Consider the following 22,769-nt stretch of genomic DNA (forward strand, 5'->3'; position numbering starts at 1 on the left):
CAGTTCTATATTTTTGGGTATAGCAAGTTTTGAGATGATTATCGTATTATGTACACTAATTCATCATGTCACAAAATTTTTTATTCCAATAAAATAAACCATTAGCCCTAAAAAAATGTACAAGTACACCATTTCGTTACATTATTATAGAGTATTATATTGTCGTATTAATTTTTATTTTTTTTACAAGTATATTTTCGTATTATTATTAATTTATTATTATAATATGATAATGTTAAAGATTTTCAAAATAATTAACCACAACTCATACCTTATACTCCGTATTAGTGGTTTTAATTAAGTTAAACACTCAATAATCAACAAACATAATTCTGTTATTTATCCAAGTAGCTAGCTACCCCAAAAGCCCAAATAAATGCGCATTTCCTTACTGAAATTTCAGTAGTGAGTGAGTACAACTTTCTCGTTTAGCTTGCTGTCCAAGCCAAACCCTAAAAACCTACCATCCTTATCCTATAAATAAGACCCCCTCCCTCTCTCCATTTTCACCCCAACTCTTAAACACAGTACTACTACTACAGTCTTCTAGAATTTTCTTCCATTTCTACCCTTCCTGCAATTCCAAACCTCCAAAAATGGCGACCCAAGCTTTTTCCGTTCATCTCAGCCCTAACTCCAGTCTTTTCCCCGAAGTCCTTCCCATCCACATTCCTGTGTCCATGAGCTCTGATGACTCTCTCTCCAAGAAGAAGAAGAAGGCGTCGTCGTCGTCTTCTTCTTCTTCGTCTCCCATTGAGACGAGCTCACTCAGCTCACTCTTGTCTTCCTTGGGAATCATGGCCCTTTCTTCTGGAAACTTCCAGGTGGCGGTGGACTGGAAGGAGACCTCTGACTCTCATGTCCTCAAGGTCGAGCTTCCTGGGATGAACAAGGAGGAAGTTAAGATTGATTTGGACGATGAAGGTGGTCATAACGTGCTTGTCATCTCCGGTGAGAAGGAGAAAGAGAAAGAGAAAGAGAAAGAGAAGAAGAAGCAGAATGAACAAGAGGGTGACAAGTGGATCTTTGCTGAGATAAGGTCTGGAAAGTTCTGTCGTCGTTTCAAGCTCCCTGATAATGCTAAGGCTGATGAGATCCATGCTACTATGGTGGATGGTGTTCTTACTGTTACTTTTCCCAAGGTTCAACTTCCTAAGAAGCCTGCTAAGTCTATTCAGATTTCTGCTGCTTGAAATTTCAGATCAAGTGTTGGTTCGTTTGATTTTCTGGGTTCGTTTAATGATGTTTAATGTTCTGGGTTTTTCTTTTTAGGTTTTATTTTGATGAAGAGAGAGAGTGGTAGTAGTATTAAGTATATAGTATATGTCATTATGATGTAATGAAAGAAGGCTAGATGCCAAGAGTTGGAGGATGCCATGAAAATGAAATGATGTTATCATCATGTTTTGTGAATATAATCAAATCTAGGTTAAGTTTACAGTATGTTTATGGCATGAATGATTTCATTGTCATTTTTTTACAGTACTTGTTATTTTGATGTTTTTAAATCTTATGAATAAATGGTGCATGGTTTATTTTGGTGGATGGATAGTATTATTAAATTATTAACGTATTAAGCACTTGTACAAACACTTGAAGCTTGAGTAAAAAACTAAAAATGTTAGTCAGGCCTCAAAATTAGGTCCCAATTTGGGATTGATGCTCATTGGAGTATTTAGGGATAATTTTAGTTGAATTTCTAATTTCATTAAAATTGATTATTCATTTATTTGTAATGCGCAGCATGAGACATGAGTACTTTGTGCGAATTAACACTTTAACAGAAGCAAATTTTTGTGAATTACGTAGTATAACAAAAGTTTATTTATAACACGATTTTCAGGAGTGTGAAATTAAAAATGTAGATTTTTTTTTTTTTTTTTTTTTTGGTGAAGTATAAATGGAGTATTATAAAATAATTAGGGACAATAACAAAATGTAATTTGTTAAGATACCTCCATATAATTAGCAATTAGAATGAAAGAAAAATCATAACATATTGTGTTGGTCTATATGATACTTGAATGTTCCTCATTTGACCCTTATTCATGATTAAATTAAACTAGTATACGGATAATTTGGGCATCTTTAACAAAGAACAGATTAATAGAAGCAAATTTCCAACAATCAAATGAGATATTTTATGGGAATATTAAGTTATGATTTCTCCGTAACTTGTAAATTTAGAAAGCGTCAAAGCGACACATTATTTGAGATTGTAATGTGTCCGATAGAGATAATTAGGGCCTATTCTCATATTTTCAGTTCACTCTAATAATTTAAGTTAAGTTAAGTTCTTATCTTAATTTTCTTTTCATAAAATATTCAGTTCAGTTCTAATAAGTTTAGTTCAGCTCAGTTCAATCAATGAGAACAGACCCTTAGTACGTAATTCAATTAGCCCTAAAACTAAAAATAATTGACAATCGAAAGAGTTGGTCCGGTTCGGTCGGAAAACTTTATACTAGGTATTAATTAACCCTAGCTGGCTAGCTAGTAGCCTAATACATGGGTCAATATTTTCCATTTCTAACCGAAATCAGAAGTAATGACTAATGAGAGCCCAAAAGACGGAGAGAGTGTCCAAAATCCAAATTGTTACTCACATTTCACCCGTACGTGAATGCCCGCCCATAGAATGAACATGAAGACTGAGACAGTGAGACTTGATCAACAATGGAAGTGGACGTCAAAAGAATGTCTCTGCCACTTTCTGTACCGGTAAAATTTCAGTTTTTCTAATTATTAGTAAACCCATTTCTTAATTTGAATGCTTCAAATGATGAATGTGACCCAGATTACTGTATTAATTAATTGGGTTATGCCATTTTCTTCGAATTTTATAAACTGCATCTTCTACAAGTTTATTTGTTCTTCACATTAATTTTTCTGCAAATGAATTGACGCTCATTAGTCTATTTGTTTATCACATTAATTTTTCTGCAAATGAATTGACACCCAGTAATTTAATTTAATTAAATTCTATGGAAACTACTTGTATATTTTAAAATTGAATGATTCTGATAATTGGGGTGCCCCGATTATTGAATTGGTTACCATTGTCAATTTCTTTCTAAAATTTAGTCATGAATCACAGAATTCTGGTCTATCTTCTGCTCATATTCTTACAATGCTGGGTTTTACATGTATCAGCAAAAACAAATTCAAGAGATTGTAAGTAGCTCTTGAATAATCTTGCCTAGTTTTATTTTGTGGCTGCACTCTTTAATGTAGCCCCATTTTGGTCAATGTTGCATTGTTCTTTAGCATTGATGAGGTTGATTCAATTCGAGATGACTTCTTATGTTTTCATTAACTACAATGGATTTGATTTACATCTAGCCATAATTTGAAGGGATCCATCCAGTGTAGAGATTTCATGCTGTGTCATTTCAATGATAATTAGATATCTGGCTCTTAAGACTCTGTGTTAAGAGAGTCCCATCTGCTGACAATCCCAAAGAGGCCCTTAGTATTGTGGATCCTTTTACGTGATGATCCTCTATATCGGTTGGACCGTGTGCATGTCTATGCTCAAGATTTTCTGTTTTCTTTCACAAGTAGTAGTTTAAAGTGATGTTTCCATAGCTTTCATGTTTGAAACTTGGCTCTTGTCAAATTCTATTTCTGACTTCATGAAATGTACTGATGCAGTGGCTGTGTTGGAGAATCTCAAGACACAATGGAAAAATATGCCTCCCAACTGGGTCGGGCATGATCCATGTGGTAAAAAATGGGATGGTATTTTTTGCAATGGTTCGCGTGTGATTGCTATGTTAGTCTGCTGAGAAAGTGTTTTTTTACAACTTTCAATCGGTCATTTTTTGTCAATTTCTTGATGAACACTAGCTTTGTCAACTGAGCTATTAAATTTAATATTGCAGCTTATTATCAGGTACAAATCTGACTGGTCCTTTGCCTGAAGAAATTGTTTCATTGTCTGAGCTGCAGAGACTGTAAGTTGTAATTATATAATGTTGATATTGCTATTATTCGGCATGTCTTGATTTTCCAGAAACACATCATATTCTAGTATAACCAATTTATAGAGCACCTAGGCAGATGACTACTTGGCAAATGCAACATTGTTTTTTTAATGAGAAAGGGGAGTTTTTGGCTTTAGATAGTGTAGGTTAGGATAGCAGTGAACAACATTTACCATCTACCACCTACTGTCTAAAACTTCAGTTTACCATCTACTATCTAGCAAACTTTAGTGCTTTTTTTGTTATTTGCTTAATCAAAATGATAGTGTGCTCAACACCCCAAAGACACTTGGTGCTGCAACACACTTACACACAACTTGGATTTCTTCTATAGTGCTTATAGTTCTGTACCGTGTTAAAGTTTACTCTTTATTTTCTGTATGTAGAGATCTATCTGACAACAGAGGTCTGATTGGCCTACTTCCATCAAATATTGGCAGTCTGAAGAATTTAGAACGGCTGTAAGCAATTTCTTCTATAAACATTGTAAAAACCAGCTTGCTAACATCTGAAGTGATCAACCTTGCTGTGTTTTCTTGATGTAGTGTTCTTTCAGGCTGTAATTTATCTGGCCCAATTCCTGAATCAATTGGATCCCTCCTACATCTCCAGCGTTTGTAAGGCTTTTCTCTGTTGTCTGTATTGTTCCCCTCACCCCTTCCTTCTCCCCCAATTTGGTAAGAAAATTAGCTCACCTCTCCTTTCAAGTTTAATTGAGGATGATGTCCATCATTTCTCTTTAAATTGTTGTTGCCTCAGTGGAATACAGCTTCATGCTCCATATGTTGGCTATTGCCTTTCTTCATTGCTGAATACCAAAATCTATGTGAAGTCCTTGTTGGTCAATTCATTTATATTTCATCTGCTTCTGATTCGAATTTGTTTGATCTTCATTAGGTTTCTCAATTCCAATCACTTCAGTGGACCAATACCACATTCCATCGGTAATCTTGACAAACTTGTTTGGCTTGATCTAACTGGCAACCAGCTGGATGGAAACCTACCAGTTTCCAACAAGACTACGCCTGGCCTGGATAACTTGTTAAAGGCCGAGCACTTGTACGAGTTTGTGATGCAGATTTTCTGATGCTTCTTTTCCTTGCTATGTATTGATGGTAAATCTAACAGTATTTTGATCTGCATGCAGTCATCTTGGGGAGAATAAGTTCTCTGGTGAAATTCCTCTTGGATTTTTCCGCTCAGATATGGCTCTTAGGCATCTGTAAGATTTTTCAAGTTGCTGTAGACTGATGAGATACATTCATAAATAGATTGCATCAGTTTGACTGAAAAAGTAGCCCACCTTTTTGTCTTGTGCGGTGGCTTCACTTGTCATTTTTCATTTCTGGCATATATATTGAAAATTGTACTCTGTAGAATAGTTTAAACAAAGTAACTATCTAAAAGCATATCGTACTCTGGCACATGATAAACTCCAAAGTTATGAAAGGCCTCCACTGGCCTTCAGCAAAATCCATAACCAATGACAGTAACTTTCGTCAAATTTAGTTTACATTACAGCCTCCGTCTTCCCTATTATTTCTATCTCTGTTGCTCTAGGTTTAAGGATTATTACAAGCTATTTCTACTTCTTTTTTTTTTAATTTTATTTTTAACTAAGGATTAATGATTAGTTGAGTTAAATTAGACAAACTGCACATGTTTGAAATATGATCTACATTAACCTTGCTTTCTGTGCTAAAACTATAAAACTAATTCAGCTAGTTTGTATGAACCTACTTTTGTAATTATTTTTTTTTTTTCCTACCATGAATTGATATATGCAAAATTGATGTTCTACTATATTCATTTTTACAGAATTTTGAATGACAACCAGATAGAAGGAACTATCCCAAAAACACTAGGGCTTGTGCTGGCTCTAGAGGTCATGTGAGTATACCTTTGAATTATATTGTGATGAAATGAATTTTAGTTTAACCACTGACCCTCTTACACTGACTGCAGACGCTTGGACAGGAACTCCCTTAGTGGCATGGTTCCCCAGAATCTAAATGACCTCATAAACGTGGGTGAGCTGTAAGTAAAACAACCTATAATTCTCTCCCACTTCACTGTAAGCCATAGAGTGGATGTCAATTTTACTCTTGTCTGTCCAAGTCCTACACTGATGGGCTGATGGCTTATGTTTTCAGGTACTTAGCAAACAATAACTTGAGTGGTCCATTACCTGAGCTTTCTGGAATGAATCGCCTTACATATATGTTAGTAGCTTTATCCAATTTGTAATTATCATATATTCATGTTGTCAGATTATTGAATAGTGCACTCAACCATGCATCATAATTGTTTTTTTTATTGCGAGGTATTACAAATCTTCCTAATGAATTCACATTACCAACCTTTGTTTTGCAGAGATCTGAGTAATAACAGTTTTTTTGCTTCAGATGTCCCTCTGTGGTTCAACACTTTGCCACTTTTGACTACATTGTATGTTCCTGTAATCCTGTCCATTTTATGTACTCCATCTAGATACAAATTGTTATTAAAAAAAAGGAAGTAGAATAAGAGATGATCAGCAGAGAGAAGACACTGCCAAAAATATATGTTTGCAATTCATGTTGACCAGTGGCAATGGTGGATATAAGATCCTTGGGACAGACTAGCTTGAGTCTATCCTATCCTTGTTATTAGAGAAATTACCTGTCTCTGGATATGAGCTTTCTTAGGTTACACCTCCGTACTATAATACGAAGTACTGTACTATTTGCATATTAGAAATTCTTTTGGTGGAATGCTTGGCACACACTTCTAACTAGAAGTTTTTATGAAACAGAACATCTTCCTTTTAAAAGCCAAGTAGCATTATAATTATAAACTCTTAATTCAGTTAATTGGGATTTGAAGATCAAACAGACAAGAATCGTTTCATCCAATAAAATATTTGACAAGATGGTATTTATAGGATTTACACACAGGTGGTCTTTTGCAACTTCAGTCTGAAGAAGGTGAAATTATGAGCTTCAGAGAGAAATGATTGATATTCCAAAGGAAAATACTGAATAAGGGCTTGTTCTGATTGACTAAGCTGAACTGAACTTATTGAAGCTGAACTGAACTGAATATTTTATGAGAGAAGGAAATTAAGATAAGAACATAACTGAACTTATTAGAGCTGAACTGAACTGAACTGAAAATAAAGTGAAGAGAACAGGCCTTAAGTTCATATGTCATTAGAACTATAAATCGTTTGATATAGGACAAGAAGTGTTCATTGCAAGCTTATGCTGATTCTGAATTGCTTTCTCTCTTTTTTTTTTTCATTTCACAAAATTCAAGAATATCATGATCAAAGACAGGATATGTAGATTGTATTTTGTATATCGTTTCTGTTTCTTTCTCACCCTTTTGTGTAGATTTAATTTATTGTTTGAGCTTGCACAGAAGGATGGAAAACTCTAGCTTAAGTGGGCAACTACCTGCAGTTTTGTTCAACCAATCCAATTTGCAAACTGTGTATGACTATTCTTCTCATTTTTTTTTTGGGTTTTTCTACATGGTACCCTCTAATTATCGCATTTTCTATGTTGTGCCCTTCTTAATCCAAACTTCTACACGGTGCCCACAAATTTTATTTATTGTTTAATATTTGCCCTTTATAAGCGGTTTTGTTGATGGTAATTAACTAGTAGTTAAGTTAACCACCCACCTTAGTTAATTGCTACTTAATTTAAATGACATAATACAAAATAAAACCTCATTCTGATCAAACCCCTCAAATTCCTTCTCTCGTGCACCCTATTTGATTGAAAACGGCTATATCATTGAATTCCCAATTGTTACAAACCCTAAGATTTTTACTCGGAAATGCGAAGCTAATAAGGATCGATTAATATATACACATATCACTTCATAAAAAATGAGAGGCAAATAATACAAACTTAACTACTGTGTTTTTGGATTGCTACTTTCATGTTTTACAAATTTTTTTGGATTACATTTGAGTCGATATGACATGGGAGAATGACGATACGGTGAATATGGGCCTGAATTTGAGGGGTTTACGGGGGAAAATTTTCTGGGTTTTAACGGGGAAGGTTGCGGGTTAGAAATTGGTTGAGGTTGTTTGCTAATTCATTGTTGCAGAATTCAGATATTAATTAGTGATGAGGTGATTGAGAAAGTTCAGAGAAAAAGAGTTCTTTTTATCAATGTTCATTTTGGAGAAGAAGAAGAAAGAAGCTCACAATGATGGAAGATGGTGAGTTTGGGGGAAATATAGCTAAATTATCTTATAATTTTTAAAAGTGTTTAACATTAACTTAATAAATAGTCTATTTAAAAGTGTTTAACATTAACTTAATAAATAGTTAAAAGTAATTAAGTTAATTAAACTTGTGGGCACCGTGTAGAAGTTTGGATTTAGAAGGGCACAACTTAGAAAACGCGATAATTTGAAGGTACCATGTAGAAAAACCCTTTTTTTTAAAAAACCTTTTGCTTCTTTTTTTGACCTTTGGTGAGTTTGTCTCAGAAGCTAAATGTGAAATTAATCAACAATATGATTGTAATTTTACTGATAAATTAATTTTATGTGTCTGACAACAGGTTACTAAGATACAACCTACTCAATGGCACTGTCGATATTGGGACCGGCTTCGGTAGTGAGCTTCGCCTTATAGATTTGCGAAATAATTTCATTGAAGAACTTATTTTAGGAGGATACAGTCACAGCATTCTGTAAGTACTACTGTATACATTGCTTTTGGTCTGTCTTAATCGTGAATTGATTCAGATGTTTGTTGGTATCTATATGATCATTTTATTGCTGGAATAAGTAAGAACCCGTGTAATTTGTGGCAGACTTGATGACAACCCATTCTGCAAAAGTCAAGAAGCAATAGGAATCTGCAAGAATAGCAAACCATTGAATGCTTCAAAGTTTATACCTGAAGTGCATTGTGTTTCTCTGTCTTGCTTTACAGATTTAACAGGATCTGATTGTAGACGTCCCTATCTTGCTCGACTGGTCTTTCTATCTTTTAACTTTTCTAATCTAGAAAATTTGATTTACTACGACTTTTTGGATGGAAATCTGAAGACTGCTATTGGTTCCTTTGTTACAAAAATATGCTTGGTTAGTTCAATGATAGAAACTGATTTTGATTATCTTGTGTTGGAAATAGCATTATTTCCTCCTTCTGGCGTTCATTTTGATCGAACGGATGTATCTAGAATTGGGAATGTCCTCAACGACCATCTTTTCCAAACACCATATGGACCTTATCACTTCAAATTTGTTGTGCCTTACGCTTTTCCAGGTGATAATAAATCTGTTTTCATTGAATAATTATATTATGTTTTGAACTAGATTTCACCTTCTACTTTAATTGATTTTTTTCCCTCCTAATTCTGCTCATGCCACAGAGAATCCTGCAGAACGAAGCAAAAAAATTACCCTCATTATTGGGCTCTCTATATCTGGATTTGTGCTTATGCTGCTTACAATTTTTGCTGGAGCTTATGCGTATCGTCAAAGAAAGATTGCTCAAAGAGCCTATAAATTAAATAATCCTTTCTGTAAGATCATATGTTAATGTTGAATTGCTCGTATTCGATACTAAATTAATATGCTTGAAGATTAATGGTTGTTTTTTTTTTTTTTTTGTACAAGTGCAGCATCTTGGAGTGATGGTGACATTCCTCAACTAAAGGGAGTTAGGTGCATCTCATTTGAAGATGTCATGCATTGCACAAATACATTTTCTCACAAAAATGTGATTGGAATAGGTGGCTATGGAAAAGTAAGTTCTTATATTTTCTATGAGCAGATGTCAAAGAACGGATTGTAACTCATCATGAATCAGCTTAGCTTGGTGTGTTTGCCCCTAGATTTCTCTCTCTTTCTTACTTGTTTTATTAGCGCAATAGAATTTTTGAGATCTGCAGCTGAAGCCAACCTCAATATTGTTACCAGAACTTAAAGCATCTAAGATTTTAAACTCGTACTCTATGTTGCCGAGTCTATTCACAACGCTTGTCATAACACTATACTTTCATTTAGAATATTATACCACGAATGAATTGAAACGCTTTATCATTGCCTGCTCCTGGTTCTGCTCATAGCTTATGCTTCACAAACTGCATCAGGTTTTTTGTAGTAGGAAATTTATGTTGCTTGCCTTAGTCAGCAAGCTTTGCTCATAGTTCTAATAAATATAGGTTCTATTTTATTTAACAATTTACACATTGAAAATTTTCTTTTCAGATGATTTAATCACATCTTATGAATTTCTGTATAAAAAGAAACTTGTATTTTGTCTATAAAAGGACTCATTTAGCATTTTACCATCCGATCTTGTATTTCTTATATAAAGGTGTTTTGTTGAACATCTGGATCAGGTTTATAAGGGAAATCTTCACAATGGACAACTAGTTGCAATCAAAAGAGCTCAGGTTGGGTCATTGCAGGGTGCTCTAGAGTTCAAAACTGAGATTGAGCTTTTATCAAGGGTTCACCACAAAAATGTTGTGAGTTTAGTAGGCTTCTGTTATGATAGAGGTGAACAGATGCTGATTTATGAGTATGTTCCAAATGGAAGCTTAAGGGGAAGTCTTTCAGGTACTTCTTTGCTTATATTTAAACACTAATATTAGGCTTTGATGCTAGAATAAAAGAGTAAAAGACTGTTAATGCTAATTCATGTTCATAATCTGTGGCGTTAATTTAACAATGTTTCCAATAATGCAAAGTAGTCACGCAAGCCTCTCAATGCTTCTAGCTGTATAAACTGAGTAAACCATCTGTTCTTCACTAGCCAGCACAATTCTTTGTTAGCTGCACCAACCATGCTGTCAGATATTTCTTTTTTGAGATATGTCAGGATTGGTGTGTTTGGAGCCTTAAATACCCACCAGTCGGTCACATAAACAGTTGTGGTGGCCTTGAATTTATTGAAAAGAGCTTTTTATGTAACCGGCCATATTGAAAATCTCAAGGCAAAGTGCGTGGTTCCAACCACCCAAATAGCTACCTGGGGTCCTGTGGAGTCATTATTCCCCTCAACCTCTTTTCTATTCGGGCATAGAAAATATCGTAAATTATCTAAAACTGAAGGCTATAATCCACGCTTTGGGACTCTTTTCGGGAAATTTTTCAAAATTGAAGTGGATGTGGGGCGTGTCTCCCGGTGTCATCAACTCATCAAAGATAGTTTCAAATTATAAAAGGCCTTAAAGTCCCAAAAATGATTTTGTTTCTATATTAAGACTATTTCGGAATTATATTGTACTGGTAGTCAAGAGCTTAGTGCGTTGCTCATCACTTATGCAATCCTCATGTCTATTTGGGAGGGAATGGATAGAGCCATAGATATTAGGGTAAAGCCAAGGCACAGGCAGGGAATAAGCCAAGGATATGCACGAATCTTGAGCCAAGGATAGGCACAAGGCATGAGTGCAACGGATAAAAACACCTAACTCTTAAAATGCTCCTTATATTTGCAATAGGGTTATTAGGGTAGCGTCTTGACCTTGCTTTAGGGCCAAGGAAAGGCAAGGTCAAGGATAAGTTAAGCCCAAGCCAATGCAAGACATCTTAAAACATGATAATGAGGTGGGGCTGGTGGGCCAAGGCATTAATAAGATGGTTTTGGGAACCAAGTAGATCTTCTTAGGCCCTATGGGAACCCTAGCAAACTTCTCAATGCCTAACCTTTCCTGATATAAAAATGCTTTCCGTAGGCTAAATCTAACAGATACAATACAAAAAATCATACCATTTTTTGGAGAGTTTTTAACCCGATGTCAAAAATTCAAGTGATGTTAGAGGATGCATCCCATAACTATAAAATATAGTTTGGAGCCTTAAATATCCTTTAGTCATTCACAATTTCACATAAATGCTTGTAGAGACCTTCGAATTCAATACAGGGAGTCGTGTACGTAACCTCTTAACTTGAAAATTTAAATGCAAAGTGGATGGTTTAAAGTTTAAACCACCCAAATAGCTTCTTAGGGTTTCATGGGGTCCATAAAAACACCTTGACCTCTTTTTTTCGGGCTTGAAAAATTGTGTCCATAACTAAAGCCCATAACCCACGTTTTTGGACCAATTTTATGATTTTTTTTTAAAAAAGTGAAGTGGATGTGGTAGGTAATCCAAGGACTAATTAAAGATGGCTTGGAGCCATAAAAGGCCGTCGATAAAGTCCCAAAATGAGTTTAGTGCAATAAGATGACAATTTTAGAATTATGTTGTAATGGTAGTCAGGATCTACAAGAGATGGTTCGAATCACCAAATTGTACTCCTCAGGTTCAGATTTCTGCTCCTACAGAGGGAGTTGATTTGTGAAGGAATACATAGATCTATGTTAGGATAAAGCTATGCCAGGGGCATATGCGTTTATGCCTAAGCCAAGGCTCGGGGAATGAGGCATGAGCACTGGTTAATTTTCCCCATTTCCTCATACTTCCCTAAGGGGCTCATCTGTAGAGCTGTCAGAAGTTGACCCTACCCGAAATACCGACTCAAACCCGATTATTAATCGACCCATCTGAACCCGAAAAAATGATGACCCAAACCCGACCTGCCCCGTCCTGAAACCAACCCTAGACCCGAGTTGACCCAAGTATGTGAGACCCGAACCCGAACATGAGCTGACGTGGACATGACCCGACCCGAATATAACCCGTAAATTATTAATCTGAACCGAACCTGACTTGAACTGAAATTGCCCCAAACCCGTTTTAACCCGTCAAAACCCGAATTTAACCCGACTTGTTACTAATCTGATTTCAACCCGACCCGAATTTAACTCAACCTGTTACAAACCCGACCCGAAATCAACCCGACTTGTCATTGACCTGACCCAAATTCAACCCGACTTGTTATTGACCCGACCCGAATTTTACCAGACCTATTACTAACCCGACCTAAAAATTCAACCCTATCTGTTACTAACCCGACTCGAAATCAACACAACTTGTTATTAACTGGACCTAAATTCAACACAAAATTTTCCTGACGCGATTTCAAATCACCTTAAATGCAATTTAGACCACCTTATTATTGTTGATCAGAGTATTTTGTCTATGAAGGCTAAGTCGGTCCACGCCAGCAAAAGAAATGAGCATCATCCTCAAATTTAAGAGTTAAATATAATATATATTTGTGGTATGGTCAAAGGAGATAATTATCTTCCTAAATTATATACTATAGTTCCTTAGTATATTGCCATATATATTATAGTCAAAGGAAATAATTAGCTTGATAAAAATGATAATTATCTATTTATAGTTGGTTGAATCCGAATATGACCTGACTTGGAAATGACCCGACCTGATTGTAACCTGCAAATTATTGACTTGAACATAACCCGACTTGAATCCGAGAATGACCCAACTTGGAAATGACCCAACTTGATTATAACCCGCAAATTATTGAATTGAACCGAACCCAACTTGAACCCGAAAATGACCCGACTTGAAAATGACTCTACCTGATTATAACCCGTAAATTATTGACTTGAACCGAACCTGACTCAAACCCGATAATCCGAGATAACACGAGCTGATTCTAACCTGTAAATTATTGACTTGAACCGAACCCGAGAATTACCCTATCCTGTTTCAACCCGTCAAAACCCGAATAAAACCCGACTTATTGTTCACTCGACCCGAATGTAACCCGACCTGTTATTAACCCGTCCTAAACCAAACCCAAACCCGATAAGAAGTATGACCCGACGTGACCCGACTCAAGCATGACCAAACTCAAACCCAACCCGCATTAGTTATGGAATTAATCCAAATTGACCCGACCCGACCCGAGTTGACCTGACCCACTCTTACCGACCCAAACCTGACCCGTTTACCCGAATTGACAGCTTTACCCGAAACCTCCAAAATTTCTAAAAAACATGGATATTAGCCTTCAATAAAAAATTATCAAAATGTTTACCATGGTCCCTAATACCCTCCGGGAGTCCAATTAGCTGGGTAGAACCTTCCAATTTGTCTGTAAACGACCAATTTACCGGTTTACAACTTGCACCGATTTCATTAAGTCAAGCCTACCACGAACATTTATGACAACTTATAATGATCATATATGGTTCCAAACGGCATTATTAGACTCCGAGATGTATCCCCTAAAATCTCAATGCTTTTCGACACAGGACCCTGAAACATTCGAAATTCCTCAAAAAGCGTGGATATTAGCCTTTAATTTTGGAATTTTTTGACTTTTTTTCGCCCGGATATAAAAATTGCCGAAATGTTTACCATGGTCCCTAATATCCTCCGGGAGTCTAATTGGGTGGGTGGAACCATCCAATTTGCCTTTAAACGACCAATTTACCGGTTTACAACTTGCACCGATTTCAATAACTCAAGCCTACCACGAACATTTATGACAACAAATAATGATCATATATGGTTCCAAACGACATTATATGACCCCGAGACGTATTCCCTAGAATTTCAAGACTTTTCAACACCGTACCCCGAAAACTTTAAAGTTTCTCCAAAAGTGTGGAAATTAGCTTTCAATTTTGGAATTTTTTGACTTTTTTTCGCCCAGAAATAAAAATTGCCGAGTTGTTTACCCTCTCCGGGAGTCTAATTGGCTAGGGAGAACCTTTCAATTTATCTTTAAACGACCAATTTACCGGTTTACAACTTGTACCAATTTCATTAACTCAAGCCTACCACGAACATTTATGACAGCATATAATGATCATATATGGTTCCAAACGACATTAAATGACCCCGAGATGTATCCCCTAAAATCTAAATGCTTTTCGACACCAAGCCCTAAAACATTCGAAATTCCTCAAAAGCGTGGATATTAGCCTCCAATTTTAAAATTTTTTTTACTTTTTTTCGCCAAGATATAAAAATTGTTGAAATATTTACCATGTTCCCTAATACCCTCCGAGAGTCTAATTAGGTGGGTAGAACCTAACCATCCAATTTGCCTTTAAACGACTAATTTACCGGTTTACAACTTACACCGATTTCATTAATTTCAGCCTACCACGAACATTTGTAACAACAAATAATGATCATATATGGTTCCAAACGACATTATATGACCCTGTGACGTATTCCTTTAAATTTCAAGAATTTTCGACACCGGACCCCGAAACCCTCAAAATTTTTCAAAAAGTGTGGATATTAGCCTTCAATTTTGGAATTTTTTGACTTTTTTTCGCCCAGAAATAAAAATTTCCGAATTGTTTACCATGGTCCCTAATACCCTTCGGGAGTCCAATTGGCTGGTTAAAACCTTCCAATTTGTCTTTAAACGACCAATTTACCGGTTTACAACTTGCACCAATTTCATTAACTCAAGTCTACCACGAACATTTATGACAACATATAATGATCATATATGGTTCAAAATGGCATTATTTGACCCTGAGATGTATCCCCTAAAATCTCAAAATTTTTCGACACCGGACCCTAAAACATTCGAAATTCCTCAAAAGTATGGATATTAGCCTTCAATTTTGGAATTTTTTCACTTTTTTTCGCCCGGATATAAAAATTGTCGAAATGTTTACCATGGTCCCTAATACCTTCCGAGAGTCTAATTGGGTGGGTGGAACCATCCAATTTACCTTTAAACGACCAATTTACCGGTTTACAACTTGCACCGATTTCATTAATTCAAGCCTACCACTAACATTTATGACAACAAATAATGATAGTATATGGTTCCAAACGACATTATTTGACCCCGAGACGTATTCCCTAGAATTTCAAGACTTTTCGACACCGGATCCCGAAACCCTCAAAATTTCTCAAAAAGTGTGGATATTAGCCTTCAATTTTGGATTTTTTTGACTTTTTTTCGCCCAGAATTAAAAATTTCCGAATTGTTATCATGGTCCCTAATACCCTCCGGGTGTCCAATTGGCTGGTTAAAACCTTCCAATTTGTCTTTAAACGACCAATTTACCGGTTTACAACTTGCACCAATTTCATTAATTCAAGCCTACCACGAACATTTATGACAACATATAATGATCATATATGGCTCAAACGGCATTATATGACCCCAAGATGTATCCCCTAAAATCTCAAAGTTTTTCGATACCGAGCCCTGAAACATTCGAAATTCCTCAAATTGAGATCTTAGCCTTCAATTTTGGAAGTTTTTTACTTTTTTTCGCCCGGATATTAAAATTGCCGAAATGTTTACCATGGTCCCTAATACCCTCCGAGAGTCTAATTGGGTGGGTGGAACCATCAAATTTGCCTTTAAACGACTAATTTACCGGTTTACAACTACCACACATTTCATTAATTCAAGCCTACCACGAACATTTATGACAACAAATAATGATCATATATGGTTCCAAACGACATTATATGACCCTGAGACGTATTCCCTAGAATTTCAGGAATTTTCGACACCGGACCCCGAAACCTTTAAAATTTCTCAAAAAGTGAGGATATTAGCCTTCAATTTTGGAATTTTTAGACTTTTTTCCGCCCAGAAATGAAAATTGCCGAGTTTTTTATCACGGTCCCTAATACCCTCCGGGAGTTCAATTGGTTGGTTAAAACCTTCCAATTTGTCTTTAAACGACCAATTGACCGGTTTACAACTTGCACTTATTTAATTAACTCAAGCCTACCACGAACATTTATGACAACATATAATGATCATATATGGTTTCAAACGGCATTATATGACCCCGAGATGTATCCCCTAAAATCTCAATGCTTTTCGACACCAGGCCCAACACTCGAAATTCCTCAAAAGCGCGGATATTAGCCTTCAATTTTGGAATTTTTTGACTTTTTTCGCCCAGATATAAAAATTATCGCAATGTTTACCATGGTCTCTAATACCCTCCGAGAGTCTAATTGGGTGGGTGGAACCATCCGATTTGCCTTTAAACAACCAATTTACCGGTTTACAACTTGCATCAATTTCATTGATTCAAGCCTACCACGAACATTTATGACAACAAATAATGATCATATATGGTTCCAAACGACATTATATGACCCCGAGACGTATTCCCTAGAATTTCAAGAATTTTCGACGCAGGACCCCGAAACCTTTAAAATTTCTCAAAAAGTGTGAATATTAGCCTTAAATTTTGGAATTTTTTTGACTTTTTTTCGCCCAGAAATGAAAATTGCCGAGTTGTTTATCACGGTCCCTAATACCCTCCGGGAGTCTAATTGGTTGGTTAAAACCTTCCAATTTGTCTTTAAACGACCAATTGACCGCTTTACAACTTGCACCAATTTAATTAACTTAAGTCTACCATGAACATTTATGACAACATATAATATTCATATATGGTTCAAACGGCATTATATGACCCCGAGATGTATCCTCTAAAATCTCAATGCTTTTTGACTCCAAGCCCTGAAACATTCGAAATTCCTCAAAAACGTGGATATTAGTCTTCAATTTTGGAATTTTTTGACTTTTTTTGGCCCGGATATAAAAATTGTCGAAATGTTTACCATGAACCCTAATACCCACCGAGAGTTTAATTGGGTGGGTGGAACCATCCAATTTTCCTTTAAACAACCAATTTACCGGTTTACAACTTGCACCGATTTCATTAAGTCAAGCCTACCACGAACATTTATGACAACAAATAATGATCATATATTGTTCCAAACGTCATTATATGACCCCGAGACGTATTCCCTAGAATTTCAAAACTTTTCGACACCGGATCCCGAAGACTCCAAAAATTCTCAAAAAGCGTGGATATAGCCTTCAATTTATGAATTTTTTTGACATTTTTTGTCCGGAAATAAAAATTGTTGATATGTTTACCATGGTCTCTAATACCCTCCGAGAGTCCAATTGGGTGGGTGGAACCATCCAATTTGCCTTTAAACGGCCAATTTACCGGTTTACAACTTGCGCCGATTTGTTTAACCAAAATCTACCCTAAACATTTATGACAACATATAATGATCATATATGGTTCCAAACTATATTATATGACCACGAGATGTATCCCCAATAATTTAAAGGCTTTTCCTCCAAAATTTCTAAAATACTTGGATATTAGCCTTCAATTTTGTAATTTTTTGACTTTTTTTTGCCTGAACATAAAAATTGCCAAAATGATTACCGAAACCTTAACATTTATGACAACAAATAGTGATCAAGAACATTTATGACAACAAATAATGATCATATATGATTCCAAACGGTATTGTATGACCTCGAGATGTATCCTCTAAAATATCAAGACTTTTCAACACTGGGTCCCGAAACCTCCAAATTTTTTCAAAAAATGTGGATATTAATAATCTTCAATTTTGGAATTTTTTGACTTTTTTTCTGCTCGGAAATAAAAATTGCCGAAATGTTTACCATGGTCTATATTACTCTCCGAGAGTCCAATTGGGTTGGTCGAATAATCCAATTTGCCTTTCAACGACAAATTTACCGGTTTACAACTTGCACCGATTTCATTAATTCAAGCATACCATGAACATTTATAACAACAAATAATGATCATATATGGTTCTAAATGGCATTGTATGACCTCAAAATATATCCTCTAGAATTTCAAGACTTTTCGACACTGAGCCTCAAAATCTCAAAAATTTCTTAAACAGCTTGGATATTAGCCTTCAATTTTGGATTTTTTTTGTCTTTTTTTCGCCTGAAAATAAAAATTACCGAAATGTTTACCAAGATCTCTAATACCCTCCTTTAGTCCAATTGGGTGAGTGGAAGCATCCAATTTGCCTTTAAACGACCAATTTACCGGTTTACAACTTGCACCGATTTCATTAACTCAATCTTACGACAAACATTTATGACAATAAATAATGATCATATATGGTTCCAAACGGCATTATATGACCCCGAGATGTATTCCCTAAAATCTCAATTCTTTTGAACAACGAGTCACGAAGCCTCCAAAATTTATCAAAAAAGTGGATATTAGCCTTCAATTTTTGAATTTTTTGACTTTTTTCGTCTGGAAATAAAATTGCCGAAATATTTACCATGGTCCTTAATACCCTTCGGGAGTCCAATTGGTTGGGTGGAACCATTCAATTTGCCTTTAAACGACCAATTTACCGGTTTACAACTTGCACTGATTTCATTAACTCAAGCCTACCACGAATATTTATGACAACATGTAATGGTTATTTATGGTTTCAAATGTCATTATATGACCCTAAGATGTATCCCCTAAAATCTCAATTCTTTTCGACATAGTGCCCTGAAACCTTCTAAATTTTTCAAAAAGCGTGGAGCCGTGGATATTAGCCTTCAATTTTTGTATTTTTTGACTTTTTTTGCCCATAAATAAAAATTGCCTAAATGTTTACAATGGTTCCTAATACCCTCCGGAAGTCCAATTGGGTGGGTGGAACCATCCAATTTGCTTTTAATCGGCCACTTTACCGGTTTTAAACTTGCACCTATTTACCAGTTTACAACGGCCAATTTAATTAACTTGCACCGAACCCGACTTGAACCAAAATTGACCCAAACCCGTTTCAAGACTTTTAAACATCGGGCTCTGAAGACTCTCAAATTTTTCAAAAAGGTGGATATTAGCCTTCAATTTTTAAGTTGTTTTAACTTTTTTCGCCCGTAAATTTAAATTGCCGAAATGTTTACCATGGTCTCTATACCCTCCGAGAGTCCCGAGAGTCCAATTGGGTTGGTGGAACCATCCAATTTGCCTTTAAACGGCCAATTTACCGGTTTACAACTTGTACGGGTTTCATTAACTCAAGCATACTACGAACATTTATGACAACATATAATGACCATATATGGTTCCAAATGGCATTATATGACCCCGAGATGTATCCTTTAAAATATCAAGACTTTTCTACACTAACCCCCGAAACCTCCAAAATTTTTCAAAAAACGTGGATATTAGCCTTCAATTTTGAAATTTTTTGACTCTTTTTCGCCCAGAAATAAAAATTGCCGAAATAATTACCATGGTCTCTAATAACCTCCAGGAGTCCAATTGGGTGGGTCGAACCATCCAATTTGCCTTAAAACGACCAATATACCGGTTTACAACTTGTACCGATTTCATTAATTCGAACCTATCACGAACATTTATGACAACAAATAATGATCATTTATGGTTCCAAACGGCATTATATGAGCCCGATATGTATCCCATAGAATTTCAAGACTTTTCGACACCGATCCCCGAAACCTTCAAATTTTCTCAAAAAACGTGGATATTGGCCTTCAATTTTGGAATTTTTTGACTTTTTTTCGCCCGAAAATAATTGCCGAAATGATTACCATGATCCCTAATACCCTTCGGAAGTCCAATTGGGTGGGTCTAACCATTCAATTTGCCTTTAAACGACCAATTTACCTGTTTACAACTTGTACCGATTTCATTTATTCAAGCCTATCGCGAACATTTATTACAACAAATAATGATCATATATGGTTCCAAACGACATTATATGACCCCGAGATGTATCCCATAGAATTTCAAGACTTTTCGACACCGGTCCCTAAACCTTCAAAATTTCTCAAAAAGCGTGGATATTAGTCTTCAATTTTGGAATTTTTTGACTTTTTTTCGCCCGAAAATAAAAATTGTCGAAAAGTTTACCATGGTTCCTATTATCCTCCGGGAGTCCAATTGGGTGTGTGGAACCATCCAACAGCACCCACGAGAATTACCCTAACCCGTTTTAACCTGTGAAAACTCGAATAGAACCCGACCTATTGTTCACCCGACCCGAATGTAACCCGACTTGTTATTAACCCGACCTAAACCCGACCCAAACCAGATAAGAAGTATGACCCGACATGACCCGACTCAAGCATGACCCGACGTGACTCGACTCAAGCATGACCAAACCCGACCCGCATAGGTTATGTAATTAATTCGAATTGACCCGACCAAGTTGACCCGACCCACTCTTATCCGACCCAAACCCGAAATTGACAGCTCTACTCATGTATGCTGTTGTCAATTAAGGAGTGCTACTTGGTTGATCTTGTTAGTTATTGATTGTATATTTGTATTTGACATCTTGTGAATGCTGTCACTTGAAATTTGCATTTACACTATACTAGATGAATTGGTATTAATTATTCTGATGTGTCATTGCAGGGAGATCAGGAGTTACATTAAAGTGGACAAAAAGATTAAAGGTGGCTCTTGGGGCAGCAAGAGGTCTGGCATATTTGCATGAGCTTGCTGAGCCCCCCATCATACACAGAGACATTAAGTCTGAAAATATACTTCTTGACGATCATTTAAATGCAAAAGTGGCAGATTTTGGTTTTTCCAAGCTGTTAGGTAATGATGGAGATCATGTTAGTTCCCAGGTTAAGGGAACAATGGTTAGTCTTCTATGCCTTAACTTATATGGTATGTTAATTATGATTTCTGGGGAAAGGGGGTGGGCATGTGGATGGTTCAAGTAGAATTTTCGTTTCATCAAAATTTGGGGTAGAAGTAGAATTAATTATATTTTGCATCAATTGCCAAAGGATCCAATTTAATTCCTATTTGAAGCTGTTTGTGCATATAACAATTTGTTTATTTATTTCTCTATCACCTCAGATGTTTATTTCTTCCTTTGCATTCAAATATGTCCTCCTTTTCCAGGGGTACTTAGATCCTGAATACTTGACCACCCAACAGTTGACTGAGAAGAGTGATGTCTATAGCTTTGGTGTGGTGATGCTGGAGCTGGTAAGTGGTAGGTTGCCGATAGAGAACAACAAGGAGTACATTGTAAAAGAGGTTAAGGTCACAATGAATGAGACAGGGTACATATACGACCTTGTGGACCCTGTCATTCGTTCTGGCAATCTGATTGGTATGGAAGAATTCGTGGAATTGGCTTTGAAGTGCGTCGAGTACTCAGGAGACAAGCGGCCTTCAATGGGTAAAGTGGTGAAAGAAATAGAGAGTATCATTCAGGTGAGTGAAAAGAACCTGAAAGCTGTTTTAAGTTCCTATGCAGGAACAAGTGATGGCTCTGATTCCAGAATAAGCAATCCTTTTCCAAGATGATATAGCATGATTTGATGTAATGTTTGTGGACTTCTCAGTTCTTCTCTGGCTTATCCTTTTGTTTGGGCATGTCTTGTTCTCTGGTGACCAGAACAATCTTCTTAGCTGTGTACAAAATAATTGAATTTAATCGTTAGGGGTGGACAGAGTGCATTTCTTTCACATGTATGAAGATGAACTGGTGGTAATTTAGGGGGTGATATTAAGCATTGCTAACAGAACAAGATTAATCTAATCTCACAGTAATTTAATATTTTCATGTATAGGGAAATATTGTCAGCGTGAAGATTCTACTTTAGAGTTATTGTATTGCTGCTTGTATATACATGTTGCTAGTTACACTGTTGGTAAGAAATAACATGCAAGATTCACTTGTCATCTTAATTTGGTACATACAGAGTATTTGTTGTGTCGCTGATTCGGATTATTCGGATAAATGAATCCTTGAAGTATAGAATAGTGCTAGTTTTTGTTGTTGAAGATCATTAGATCCTATTGTTATACAGATTCTACTTCGGAATGGGAACTTAACAACCATGGTTCATGGTTATGTAGACAATATGAGTCTGCACCGAAGGACACTCGTTATTAATCTGCTTCTTTTTTTTTGACGGGGTTATTAATCTGCTTCTTGATGGCTATTTCTTTCTCAAATTACTCCCGAAAGTGACATGATTTGATTTAAGGTGGTCCACTACTCATTAGTCCTTGTGACCTTATCCATCCTATTGACTGTTTTCCTTGAGTTAGGAATTTAGGATGTTAGTGTCGTGTAGTTACTGCTCCATTTCTAATGGT

At 36.1% G+C, this 22,769-nt stretch overlaps 2 protein-coding genes across 2 annotated transcripts; both read left to right on the top strand.

Annotated features, from left to right (window-relative positions):
- Positions 1–514: 514 nt before the first annotated feature.
- LOC145556664 (18.1 kDa class I heat shock protein-like) lies at positions 515–1,386 on the top strand. The gene has a single exon (XM_081618316.1). It carries the CDS (start codon positions 597–599, stop codon positions 1,191–1,193), a length of 597 nt encoding a protein of 198 aa, XP_081474442.1. The 5' UTR covers positions 515–596; the 3' UTR covers positions 1,194–1,386.
- A 1,655-nt stretch (positions 1,387–3,041) lies between these two features.
- LOC145556665 (leucine-rich repeat receptor protein kinase HPCA1-like) lies at positions 3,042–22,294 on the top strand. Its single transcript, XM_081618317.1, has 19 exons — positions 3,042–3,174; positions 3,655–3,775; positions 3,885–3,956; positions 4,373–4,447; positions 4,532–4,603; positions 4,884–5,045; positions 5,134–5,208; positions 5,805–5,876; positions 5,952–6,023; positions 6,140–6,208; positions 6,360–6,434; positions 7,389–7,460; positions 8,553–8,684; positions 8,808–9,265; positions 9,372–9,524; positions 9,624–9,748; positions 10,347–10,566; positions 21,060–21,292; positions 21,561–22,294. Exons 1-19 carry the CDS (start codon positions 3,087–3,089, stop codon positions 21,969–21,971), a joined length of 2,757 nt encoding a protein of 918 aa, XP_081474443.1. The 5' UTR covers positions 3,042–3,086; the 3' UTR covers positions 21,972–22,294.
- Positions 22,295–22,769: the final 475 nt, after the last annotated feature.

The sequence above is a fragment of the Chenopodium album genome, chromosome 8, assembly GCF_948465745.1.
Source record: "Chenopodium album chromosome 8, dcCheAlbu1.1, whole genome shotgun sequence".
Classification (NCBI taxonomy): Eukaryota; Viridiplantae; Streptophyta; class Magnoliopsida; order Caryophyllales; family Amaranthaceae; genus Chenopodium; species Chenopodium album.

Excerpts from the sequence above, each read along its gene's own strand:
- LOC145556664 (XM_081618316.1), top strand. The coding sequence starts at position 597 with ATGGCGACCCAAGCTTTTTCCGTTCATCTCAGCCCTAACTCCAGTCTT.
- LOC145556665 (XM_081618317.1), top strand. The coding sequence starts at position 3,087 with ATGAATCACAGAATTCTGGTCTATCTTCTGCTCATATTCTTACAATGC. Across the intron at positions 4,448-4,531 it reads CTGAAGAATTTAGAACGGCT|TGTTCTTTCAGGCTGTAATT; the intron begins GTAAGCAATTTC and ends TTCTTGATGTAG. Across the intron at positions 6,024-6,139 it reads CTCATAAACGTGGGTGAGCT|GTACTTAGCAAACAATAACT; the intron begins GTAAGTAAAACA and ends TTATGTTTTCAG.